The sequence below is a fragment of the Populus trichocarpa genome, chromosome 5 (genome assembly GCF_000002775.5).
Source record: "Populus trichocarpa isolate Nisqually-1 chromosome 5, P.trichocarpa_v4.1, whole genome shotgun sequence".
Taxonomy (NCBI): domain Eukaryota; kingdom Viridiplantae; phylum Streptophyta; class Magnoliopsida; order Malpighiales; family Salicaceae; genus Populus; species Populus trichocarpa.
This window is the reverse complement of record NC_037289.2, coordinates 22956598-22969439: the sequence shown is the minus strand read 5'-3', so window position 1 is coordinate 22969439 and position 12842 is coordinate 22956598. Positions and strand designations below refer to the sequence as shown.

The window sequence follows — 12842 nt, the reverse complement described above, 5'->3', positions numbered from 1 at the left end:
TCGGATGCTTTTCATCTGTTGTCCATGATGTTGTGTTTTTCATCTAATTTACAGATAGTGCTTTTGTGGCTTGTTAGTGATTCGACAACTGCGCAGGTAAAATGTCCTCACTGACTGTTGATTTGAACTTTTTTTTTCCTGTTCTATGTAATCAAATACTCAAGGTGAAACATACGACGCCGTAGAGAAACAGTTCAACAATATTCTACACTTGTGAAGCACATGTTAAGATTTTTTTAAAATATTTTTTTTTTATCGAACTCTGTTTCTTGAAGCCTTTCCGTATCTTCAATGTGTTGGTCATGTTCGGAAACGGTGTCGTCTAAATGGGCTGTTCACCACACACACCGTGGGCTAATATTTCTGAGTTGGGAATTAAGTGGTAGGCCCAATATTAGGGGTCATGTAATTGGGGTATTGGCTAAATACAGCCCATATATGCAACAGAAAATGGGTTTTCGGCCCAATGAACTTCATTCGATCATTGTACAGTTACTAAATTTTTCAATGCCAAAAAAACTTAATGGTAACAATTGAGTGACAACCGTAAGAAAAATTAAGCGTTTGATTAATGGATTTGGATGGGAATGGCACCTGTTTTTGAATATTTATATATGTATTTATTATTCGTTATTATTTAATAAAAAATAAAATAGTATATATATATATATATATATATATATATATATATATATTGTATTAAAAAAACTAATTTTTCTACAAATATATTTATATAATATAAATATATATTCCAAGTCATATTAAGATGAATTTCATATGGAATTTAATAATATTTATATTTTATTCATTCTCTATTAAATAAGATAGTTATCCAAAAAATACTTGTTTATTTAGGCTAGCATCTCGGGTTGATTCATGTTAAATTCTCTCTATTAATGAATAGCTGTATAAAGTCTAAACGTGGAGAAATTAAGGTGTGTTACCACTTCCAAGTCTTTTTCCACAAAATGAGCTTCCATGTTTGATTCTTTCATTAACAAAAATAGACACATCACTCAATTATCTTCCATCCTTCTTAGTAATTCCATGTCCAAATACCAAGAGAATCCCATGTCGGAGAAACAAACACTCCATTAAGTTTTTGTCAACCCAACGGCACACCTTCAGAGGTCTTCAATTTTCTTTAAAATTATAGGAAAAACAGACATTATGAACCAATTGTAACATGAAATCCAAGCAGATTGTTAAGATTTTCATTCACGGGCCAGGTCATTAACCTAAGGTCATTTGCAATTCATGTTCATGTTCTTTCTAACTACAGTTCATCCACCATAGGAGATAATATAGATAAGCACTAAGATATAATATGTAATATGGCTAGTAATTAATAACTTGGATGGCCAATTCTTGCCTCCTCCTTAAATGTTAGTAGTAATTTTTCAAGGAAGATTAGTCGAGGTGCTTCCTCTTCTTTTTTACTATCATGCGGTCCCGACTCGTATGGGGGAGGCAACAGGTAGCTACTGCAGTAACTGTATAATAAATCCTATGTCAGAAGCTTACACATCCTTGACGAGGCTCCAACAGGACATGGTGCTCTTCCAGAACCTCGATCATTCAGTGGAAGTGCAATGAGTCTCCTTACAAGACGTCTATAGATAAGGAATAGATTGTACAAATTCTATCAACAGGGGAAATCTATACTACCAACAGCTTATGGACTTTGCGGGATCAAAGAGTTGAGGTTGATTGGTTGTGAACACAAACAAAACTTTGATTGACATGCTTTATCTTCGAGTTGCATGGAAAATAAAAGGCTAATACTTTTTTTTAAGTAGATAGTTCTATTATAATTACTTGTATAGCAGACTGGTGAAAGCATGAGAATGATAATGCTTCAAGTGAACAATATGCATAATATTAGAGAATAATACAAATCATATCATGAAATTTCATCTAACAACTTAAGCTATTGGATTGAGATGGTTCTTTAACATGGTATCAGAGCCTTTTATTTAATGATTCAACCAAAATATCAGTTTTTGACGAAAACCCAAGAGTGGATCATAGGACATTAAACAGAACATATTAAGCATTGCAAATGCTCGGTGCAGCAAGAGATTTCTTACTTACATAATGGTGCAATAACCGTAAAAATCGTCACTAACGACATACCACACATCGCATCTCTGACATACCTTTGGAGTGCAAGGGATAACCATGTCTTTCTTCTCTTCCTTGGGAGGCCCTACGCTCATAATCGACGCAGATTTTCTAAATTTCCTCACCTTGCAAATGATCTTCACTGGATCAGCTTCACCAATCACTGTGACCGTATTCTTCGACGGGTCGAGGACAATAGAAGTTATCCCTTCTATTGTTGCAATTAACTTCATCACCTTCTGCCTGCATTTTGAACAGAGCAGTTGCACTGACACAACTGTTTTCTGCACAGAAAAATAAAGTCAGTTTCCTCCGTACCTTCTCTGAGCTCAAAACAGATAAAGATTTAAGCCACGATAGACTTGCTGAAAAAGTACTGCAGAGTGTCAAAGTGAGCAGAGAAATGACTCAGGACAACGATAAGTAAAAGAATTCCAGATAAAACATCACATTAACTTAAAAGCACATATAGTGTTTTAAGAGTGCAGGAAGGACAACCTTTGACATGGTTTGACAGAGTAAAAATAAATTATGCAATGGATACAGAAGGTATGGTAGGATTCAGCGTTGATATAAATAGATTGTTTGGTACACTTATTTTACCTCAATCATGTAATAATAATTAAACGATAGTATATACTTTTACTTTCTCATGATGTTGGGATAAGTTTGGCTGAGGCCTAAATAACGTAAATACTACAAGTAGGTGATAAGTAAATGCCTGTCAGAAGGTACTTGATTGATTTCAACTGTTACGTCATCCATGCATTTAGTGCAGAATTTACACACCCTCCTCCCTCCAACACTTTTCATCTACAACATGCCTTTAGATTCAGTCTATCTCAGATCATCGATGCAGTTAATTTTGCCATTTCACACACCAGTGCAACAGATCTTCAAGCAATATATTTGCAAGCATATAGAAGAAAAAACATGCAGATGACAAACACGGATCAACATATGCAGATGCTTGTCTTCCGTTGTGAGAAAGAGATGAACGAGGTAGAACTATTAACAATCTACAAGCATTAATGGCACTCTATATCTCTCCAAAAGTGAGTGTGATTAACATTTGGTGTAGTAGTGTTAATAGCCCCATCAGGTGCAAGCTGTGGTGTTTTAAAGGCGTACCGATGTGGCTTTTAATCTAGGATGATGGTAATAGTAAAACTGATATTGCATGTTGTAGTGTCCTTCAATTTCTCAGTTTAGCTTATTTGGAACTGGGTCAGATGAATGGGAGCTACTTGTTCCCACTTCTGCCACAAATTTGTCCTTTTTTGCTGCCCTCAAATTTCAAGATGTCGAAAATGGATCCTGATCTAAGCACACAGATGCCTTCAACAACTTGGCAGCTCATTGTCGAGTGCACGGAGCAGCCACAGTCTACAAATCAACCCATGCATGATTGTTCAATTTGTTCTACCTGGCCATGCACTAGTCAACTCTTCCTTACCGGCTGCAGGCAAGACGCAAGCTGATTTCCAATATCATCGTTCTGTAAAATTTGATGTTCAGAAACTAGTTAGGAAAAGTAGCTTCCAAACCACACAGATCAAATCCAGATTCAAAAATAGAAAATCACTAGCTCTAACTAAATCTGTTAACCAGTCCTGCAGGGAAAAACTTAGATTTTTTTTTCATGCTTTTGGATAACACATTTTAACCATTGCGTATATTCAAATATTGACGAAGAACTCAAATATCCATACACAGCAAAGAGAAAAGATCAAGGAAAAATCGATGCAATAGTTTTGACAAAGGAAACTGCCTTTAACTTTCAAATACGAAAAGTAAAGGGTGATCATTCCTGCTATTTTGGTTCCCATATGCCACAATAAATTTAAATCCAGCTGCACAAATTTATAGCCCGTGTGGGCTTGGGAATGGAATGGCAGTATTGTAGTCGATGCATCACTTTCCCTGTTGAACCCGAGGGTGCTTGTCCCTTTCAACCCTTCTTCCTCATTAAACTCCTCTTAATTAACAACAGAGGATAAAATATTGACTAAATTTCTATATGGTCACATTGTCAATGTATGTATTCAAAATTTCTATGCACTCTAAACATTTAACAAAGAGAACTTGGAGGCAGAATTTGAAGAGAAATTTATAATAATCAGAATCAAGAGGCTGATGTCTTCGTTGATTATTCAATGGGGCATTGTATGATGGTCAAAGATAAGGAAGTAAGAACTAAGAGTATCAAGTTTGTTTTGGCAAAGGCTATCAACGCAATACATCAAATAATGGGTCAAAAAGAAGTTCCTCGCGCACACCAACCAATTAGCGTGCTAGCACTCAAAGCCAAAACGCAAAAAGTAAGACTAATTTCGTCTACTACCCCAATTCCCATAAAAGAGGTAAGAAAAGACAAACTAAATTTTAGAAAACAACTACAACAACAAAGTCTCAATCCCAAACTACTTTGGGTCAGCTGAAGTTTACATTTTTAAGGGAGATTCAATCTCCCTAAAAGCTAAAGAGCGAAGAGTTTGTGAACCAAAATATTAACAGTTTCCATCTGCACTCTTACAAGTTACAAGCATTACATCAACAATCTTTAGTCTTGTTGAAACTCAATTTATGTTTTATAAGCATCCATGCTCCCAGCATTGCCATCTTTATGCTCCCTTTACAAAATTCGAGAGTAGCTGTTCAATATCTTCTTGTCCAATTCATAATAGTCTTCCATCTTCTTTAAAGGTCTCAAATCCAAGTCAATGAAGTTCACCTAGGCAAATGAAACCCATATAAGATAAAAGAAAAAAAAATGAGGGAAGGCACCTTGCCAGAAGAACTTAAACAGTGAGCTAGAACATGTTCTGGCTGCAGTTAAGAGGTACTAAGGAGCTCAATAATATGGAATCAAAACGTAGCCATGAATGTGAAATACAAAACAAATCATGAAAAGAGTTTGCTGAACATGGCATGTGCTAATTTTGTTTCCATTTTCATAAAACTGAAAGAATGATGACATTGTAGTACTCCTAATAATATGACATTTACCATGCATATCAAAATATATACAAAATGTATCAAAGGAAGTGTACCTTGTAATTAAAACTTTGGTTAGTTGATTGTAGGTATACATGACTATATGGAGATCCAAACTCCCCGTCTTCTGTTGGTCTAAAACTGATCATCAAACTACAGTCCTTTGCAGTAGCAGCTATCAGATAATCTTTCACAATCTTCAAACTCTCATCCATATGAATGGAATGCAAAGAGGAACATCTATGTGGTAGTCCTGCTTCATCCAACTGTTGGCATACTGCACAAGGCTGAGAAACAATGTTGTAATACGCATGGATGGCCCCTTCAATGTCAAAATTGTCAAACTTTTGAACTTCAAGAAGCTCATCCAGCACTCTAGAGCAGTAAACTGTCTCACCAACAAGCTGTATAAAACTCATCGTGCGCAAGCCATCTTCTGCCTGGATGATGCCCTCAAGCATGTCTTCAAAAGCTTTTCCAACCACAGCATTAGTTTTCTCTGTGCCACCACCCGAGCCCCCAAATATAAGAGAACCATTCAAGAATACACGGAAATTGTTCTGAGGAGTGTTGTACAGATCCTTGATGGCTTTATGTATTCTTTCCTTGGAACCAGAAAACAGATCCAGAGGATCATACTCACTTAACTCTGATATCTAAAAATTTAAATTATTCAAGTCACAGTGAATTATTGAACACATAACAATAATTAAAAAAGAAGAAGCCTTCAGTAGCAAGGTGCAGTTTAATGCTAAACTGCATTAATTCTTATAAAAAGTAGTAGCAGATAAATGGAAGAACTTCACTGGGACAAACCATATATGTGCAGTAATACGCTCGACCAATTCAAATCTTTGCTGGAAAACATGGCTCAAGAAGAGCGGCATAATAAATGGAAGAAAAATCACCTCTTGTTCACGCAACTTCAGGATTTGGTGCATTCGAAAACGAGTAGTGCTCCTTTTAACAGAATTTCCTTCAGCCATGAATTTTGATAAAGGAAGAAATCCACATTTGGGCTACTTGGTGGAAACAAACAGAAGTTACAAAGCCTAGTAGGACAAGATATCACTCACAGACGAAAATAAAGTAATACCAATAAGAGAAGAAACACAATGAAAAAGCGAAGTACCTTTATCTCAACTGATATGCAAGATCCATCTCCAAGAACACCTGGAGATGAAGAAATTAAAGAAAACATCCATGATTACAAGTACCACATAAAACAGCTCAATCCACTTTCCAGTCATAGGTGACATAAACTTTGGTCCTTGATACTACAAATCAAAATGAATTTTATTGCAATTTAAGGGAAAATAGAGGGGCACGTAGGATTATGATGCGAGTATTGCTTGCCATCAAAATCTTCAGGTCAAAGAGCATAATTTCCCAACAGAATATCCACAAAGGGCAAGCTATTGCAAGTTTTGGCTTTCGTGCAAGGTAGGTTCATACCCTTTCCACCCATGCCATAGAAAAGTAGCATCTACACTATGGCATAACACTGCCTCGGAGGTAACTGGGGAAGTGATTTCTTACAGTGGTAGCTACCACATAAAGCATCTAAAGAGAACAAAAGATAAAATTTTCGGCCAGGCAAGGAATAGAACATATCACAGGCTAGAAAATCAAACTATATAAAAACACTTTGAATGACAGCAATTACCTCCAGGAAATAGAGAATGATCAGACATTATAATCACAGAATCGCGTTCCATATCAAACGTGGAAACATCAACTCGCCAAGGCGGACGCTGCTTAATTACATTCTTTTCAACACACTCAAGAAATTCCCTTGCCACTGGCACACGCATCTACCAAATGCACAACAAGCCAATATCAAAAACCTGAACCACACACTATTAATTATCAACACATTTATATAGAAATAGAGGTATCATACCCCGGCATCGACATGTTTGGGACCTAACAGAGGACTCATGACTAGCTGAGTATAAATCTGCTCTGCAATTTCTTTCGTAGGAGAGGCAACCAACTCTTGCACGTCTCTCCATAACAACCGTTCTTCCTCTGTTAATACTGATTGGTTAGAGTCACACTTCGGTGACCCGTTCCTTTCTTTTTTTGCTATCCTCGTTACTTTCCCAATCTAACATGCGTTTGACAATAATTAACAAAAAAAGATAAAAATGAAGCACAAATTTTGCAACAGAAGTAAAGTGATTAGAACTTTTTATCAGCATGTTTTCTCTAATTGTAACGGAACTTACAAAAGCGGGAGATGATCCAGTGTAAGCGAGGACAATATTAGCAGCACCTTCACCTCTGTACGACCAATCAGCTGCGTCCTTTCGCTCTAGTTTGACCTCCATTACTGAATTTGATGTGCTCACTGTGATGAATTCATTGCACCATCATATTTCAAAAAGAAAAAAAAACTGAAAAGATATTTACCAGAAAATGAGAGGAAAATATCTGCTGTTGCTGCAAAGTGTTGATGATAATTCAACCCTAACAGGCTAACGTCCAAACTGAGATAAATTCGGAAGAATCGCAGAGAATGATTCAAATGGATAGAAAATACCGTTCCTGCTGATAGCATAGATGTTTTTTAAAGTATATTTTTATTTAAAAATATATTAAAATAATATTTTTTATTTTTTAAAATTTAATTTTTATATTAATATAATAAAATAATTTAAAAATACAAAAAGTATTAATTTAAAATTAAAAAAACTAGTATTTTTGAAAACATAAAAATTAGAGTATCATTTAGTCCATCAAAACAAACTTACAATTGAATCCCCCATCAGCAAAAAAACCTAAAGAGGAAGGGATCTTACTGTACACTGTTCATTGTAATAATATAATGATAAAATTACTCTTGATTCATGAAATCTTTAAACTTGAAATTAATGGCGGAGTGATCTTCTCACCATAAAACAATTATATATTTTTTACAAACTAAATAAAGTTAGATTAGTTATTTTATTTTTTATTACACAGTGAAATTATTAATTTAGCTCTATAATAATAATTATAATAATAATAAAAGATTATCTTTAAAGAAGGGGTATTTTGATTTTTTTAATTTTCAAAATAATATAAATACTTTATTACCCTTTAAAACAAAATCAAACAAACCCTTTTACAAAGGCTTTTTGATCTTTTTTCCGTAGTTTTTTTTGTAATATATTAAGTTAATTCAACTATATTTTTGTACTTTAATAAATATTAAATACTTAAAAAAAAACATCTTGTTGGCACCCGTGCGGGGCACATGCTAGCAAATAAGCAAGTCATGTGAATTGTGAAGTCATTTAGCCACCGAAAGCTGCCTTCACTGACAACGTTGGAATCTTCATGACACCCTTTCTACAATGGGGCGGTGAGTGTTCCAAAATAATATTTCGGTTGGAGATTGTTCCCTTGGAATTCCGAGTCCAGGCTAGAAAATGGATCGAAGCAGGCATTTGCTTGCGGACGCCATTTTTGTTTCATGATTGTTTGAGAAACTCAACCAGGCGTCCACAAGAAAAGAATAGCCTTTTCTAGTAAATGGATAGGTATATTTTGCTTTTAAAAAGACTTTCAGATTGATAAGATTCTGAGCCACTAAATTTCAGATTCTCTTGAATTAACATGTTAAACTGTCGTGAACGTCTGATTGATTACTAAATTTCTCTATTTCTTCACCAATTTCTGTCATGGGGTGTTTCTCGACAAGGACTTCACATGAGTTCTGACTTGCTCCACGTTCAGAGGACCTTTCACTCGCAAGAAATTAATATTCCTTTTTGTCATTGTGGTTGGAAAATATTTTTTTAAAATTTTAAATATTTTTTACTTTAAATTAATATGTTTTTAATATTTTTATATCATTTTTATATGTTGATATTAAAAATAATTTTTAAAAAATAAAAAATATATTATTTTATTATGTTTTAAAATAAAAAACATTTTAAAAAATAATTATTACTATATTTTCAAATACCCTCACAAAATACAAACTAGTGGAAGATTCCGATCATGGCAACTTCAATGTGAACACATGCCACAAACGTCTAACCAAGAGTTACCTTTTTAGAAGAGCTTGAACAACTTGACACTTCTAGCAATGTCTAGTCTTTATTCCGAGCACCCAAACTTTTCCCGGCCTTTTTCTTTACATGAATTAAAAAAACCGAAATAATTAAGATAATTTCATAGAAAATTATCAAAAATAAATATAAATTTTAACTACCAATCAACACAGTATTAAATAATTAAATTAAAAAAATTCAAATAAAAAAATAAAAAATAACACGAGTCAATTTGAATTAACCTGTCAAACCCTAGTAAGCAGACCAAGTTAACTCTATAGAAAAAAATCAAAACAAATTATAAAATCTAATTCACAATTAACTCAACGTTAAATGATGAAATTAAAAAAAATATTCAATTAAAAAAAGACAAAAAAAACCTAGCTAACATAGCTAACTCGTGACCCGGGTTATGAGATCATAATAACCTCATAAAAAACAAGTAATAAAATAATAATAAATCTAATGTTTAATCAATTTAATATTAAAAGATAAATTAAAAAAATTAATTAAAAAAATAACATCAGTCAATATTATTAACCTCAATCATAAAATTAGAATAATTTTATATAAAAATAAAAATAATAAAAATATTATAAAATTCTATATCTAATAAACTTAATATTAAAAAATAAAATATAAAACAAATCCTTGAGAATGAAAGCGTGGCCATGACTTTTCAGTGTTTTTTTTTTTTTGCATTGGAAAGCCAGTCCTTAATGAACATCGAAGCTAAGCCTAGTACATGTTAATGCTACGTGAATCGGCGAGGTTTTTGTGGAAACATAGACGTCATCCACGTGGTTCTGCACGTGAGTGGATAGACACGATCGATTTGGTAGCAAGGCCAATAAGAATTTTATATAAGCATATATCAATATTGAGATTGTGATAATATTAATAATTTAAAATATTTTTTATTTAAAAATATATTAAAATAATATTTTTTAAAAAAGAAAATTATTTTTGATATCAATACATCAAAATAATTTATAAATACTAAAAAGATATTAATTTTAAACAAAAAAAATTTAAAATTTTTGAAAACATAAATTAAATCGCGTTTTCAAATAGATCCTAAAACACAACAGGTGAGATTATTACATTATTTTTATTTGCATCGATCGTATTTCAATTTATATTTTATCATTTAAAAAATAAATTATAAAAAATAATATATATAAAATGAAGCAAAAGGTCTAGTATAGATCCAAGTAGATTCTATTATATAATAAAATTTTCATATTTTATCGTAACTTGGTGTTTTGTAGGTTTTTCATCACAAGTAAATTATTTTTTTTTCTTTGTCTAAAATATCCTCCATCTATAATCAAAGTTTTCAATCTTATCCACTACATACAAAGTTAAAAACACATTCAATTGATTTTAAAAAAAAAATGGTAAAAAAACAACTTTGATCGGAGGGCTAACTTACAAGATCATAAAAATCATAAAAGACTAAATTATAATTTATCTATTATATAATGGATGTAATAAAGCTAGACAAGAGTTTACTATTGTCACGCCTAATAAATTCTTATAAATGTAAGTTCAAAAATTTTAAATGATAGGTAATTAAGTTTCTTAGTTTAAACATAATAATTTCTTAATTTAAACATAGTACTTTCTTAATTTAAGCATAATAAAGTGGAATTTTAAATGTTAATAAATGCATATATTAAGGTAGGAAATGCAATAACAACAATTTAGAAGGAAAAACAAAACTCAAATAATCATGATTTGATTCAATTATTTAGATTCTCTATCTAATGCCGGCGGAAATCAAAGTGCTTACTAATTAATATTAAAATTTCTGTGATTATGAAAAGGACTTTGATGTTTGCAATTCCCCGAACTCATTTTTTTTTCTCTTTTTTTATAATTTTAATACTGTCTCCTGAATGTTTCTATATGTTTTCTTGATAGAATGTATAATCACAATGGTCCATGTTTCTTCTTTTTTAGAATATTTTTTATGCATGAATCACTGTAAATATATTAAGATAATATTTTATTATTTTTTAAATTTTATTTTTAACATCAAAACAATAAAACAACATATAAAAAAAATACTTTTAAATAAAAAATAAAATTTAACAAACTTTTGTTAGGGCAGCACTCCCAAACAATGGCTTAATGCTTGCTTTGCATTTTCTGCTCACAGGCAAAACATATTTATTGTTTTTTAAAATATATTTTTGCTTAGAAATGTATTTCCTGCAAGGTAAAAGCCATCTCTCTCTTGAATATGGCCCAATGTCCTTAATAAAAAGAGCCACAGAAAAGACCCATCAGCGTGAACTGCAGATCGATAGACCGAAGACATAAATGAACAAAATGGACCCCGCGCGAATGGGCGGGCCTCTCCGGTTAGCTGATAACCAAAATTCAATAGTTTTGTTGGCATTGCTTGCTTGCAGGGGCGGAGCTTTTCAGGGACTAGAAGGGGCCGGCGACCCCCAAACATTTTTCGTATTCCTATCTATATAGTTCGCATGGCGAACATGGCAGAGCTCACTGGTCTTAACGGCCACGTGATGACGAAGAAAGGGGGTTTTAGGTGAGAGTGAGAGGAATTATTCAGTATAATTGTCAAGTTCTTTTATAATTTTTGACATATTTAATAATTTTTCAAAGAAGTGAATTTAATAAAACGACGCTGTTAATTTGATCAACAAACTTTACATAGTAATAAACTTAAGCCCACAGCACAGTACAATATCAGTAAAAGCCCAATATCAGATATATATATATATATATATATATATATATATATATATATATATTCAGATAAGGACATTACAGAATTAAATGTGATATATGCGCGTATACATAATAGAGTGTCGGATTTCCTCTCTGGATAATGGAGTAATGGAGTGGCACGTCAAGAAAAGAAGCTATTAAAATAATGGAGAAGAATAACACGTTTTTAGAATAAGAAATGATGCTCCGTTTTATATATACGAATATACGATCATAGCATTTTCCTCTTAATGCAAGAATTAAGACAGCGGTCCGATTCCACCCCTAGCTTGTGGAAGCTGATTACAGATACACTTATCACACATGGGCACTGGATATATCCCATTCTCCACAAATTGAGTCCGAAATTGATTTTTCTTTTCTTTTTTCTTTGAAAATTCGAGCATAATTAAAGTCCAACAGTACCTTTTGCACCTTGGCTGTTTTTCAACGCCATAAATAAGTGTGTCCACTGTCCAGTTTGTCTGTAGTGGAAAACACGCAGGCTCATGGTCTCATTACTTGCCCATAAGAGTCCATCCAGCGGCTATTCTTGAATGTTAAAAATGTCCCAAGACTTTCCAGAGCAAAAATTCGTATTATGATGGAGAGTGGAATATAAAATTTAATGATAAAAAACTTTTTTTTAAAAGAAAATTTTGAATTCCATTTAAACTCAATAAAAATATAAAGATGGAGAATTTCAAGTTTTATGGTTTTTTATTCAATCATCTAACATCAATTTTGTTTATTACAATCTGGATTTAATAGATTTTTAAATTCTAAAGTTGTCATGTATGTATTCAATAGACCTATGGATATTGAAAGTAGATTAAAAAAAATGCTATTAAAAATACTGGTACGGTTAAAGAACAAAACTGATGAATGTAAAAAAAAAAAAAAAAGTAAGTTGAAATTATCTGATATACTAAGAAT

General features: G+C 32.6%; 2 protein-coding genes across 3 annotated transcripts; both read right to left on the bottom strand.

Moving 5' to 3' along the window:
* Positions 1–1962: 1962 nt before the first annotated feature.
* LOC7477627 (heavy metal-associated isoprenylated plant protein 43) lies at positions 1963–2708 on the bottom strand. The gene is made up of 2 exons (XM_024601054.2): positions 2623–2708; positions 1963–2408 (listed from the first exon to the last, which is right to left on the bottom strand). The coding sequence occupies exons 1-2, from the start codon at positions 2629–2631 to the stop codon at positions 2091–2093; spliced, it is 327 nt and encodes a 108-aa protein (XP_024456822.1). The 5' UTR covers positions 2632–2708; the 3' UTR covers positions 1963–2090.
* Positions 2709–4446: 1738 nt separating this feature from the next.
* Positions 4447–7673, bottom strand: LOC7454372 (inositol-pentakisphosphate 2-kinase). 2 transcript variants are annotated; one of them, XM_024601052.2, is made up of 8 exons: positions 7537–7673; positions 7353–7456; positions 7025–7231; positions 6788–6935; positions 6254–6294; positions 6030–6140; positions 5178–5777; positions 4447–4858 (listed from the first exon to the last, which is right to left on the bottom strand). In XM_024601052.2, the coding sequence occupies exons 2-8, from the start codon at positions 7452–7454 to the stop codon at positions 4760–4762; spliced, it is 1308 nt and encodes a 435-aa protein (XP_024456820.1). In that variant the 5' UTR covers positions 7455–7456; positions 7537–7673; the 3' UTR covers positions 4447–4759. The 2 variants fall into 2 exon arrangements, with proteins under 2 accessions (XP_024456820.1, XP_002306883.1); XM_002306847.4 differs by having other exon boundaries at positions 7353–7661.
* Positions 7674–12842: the final 5169 nt, after the last annotated feature.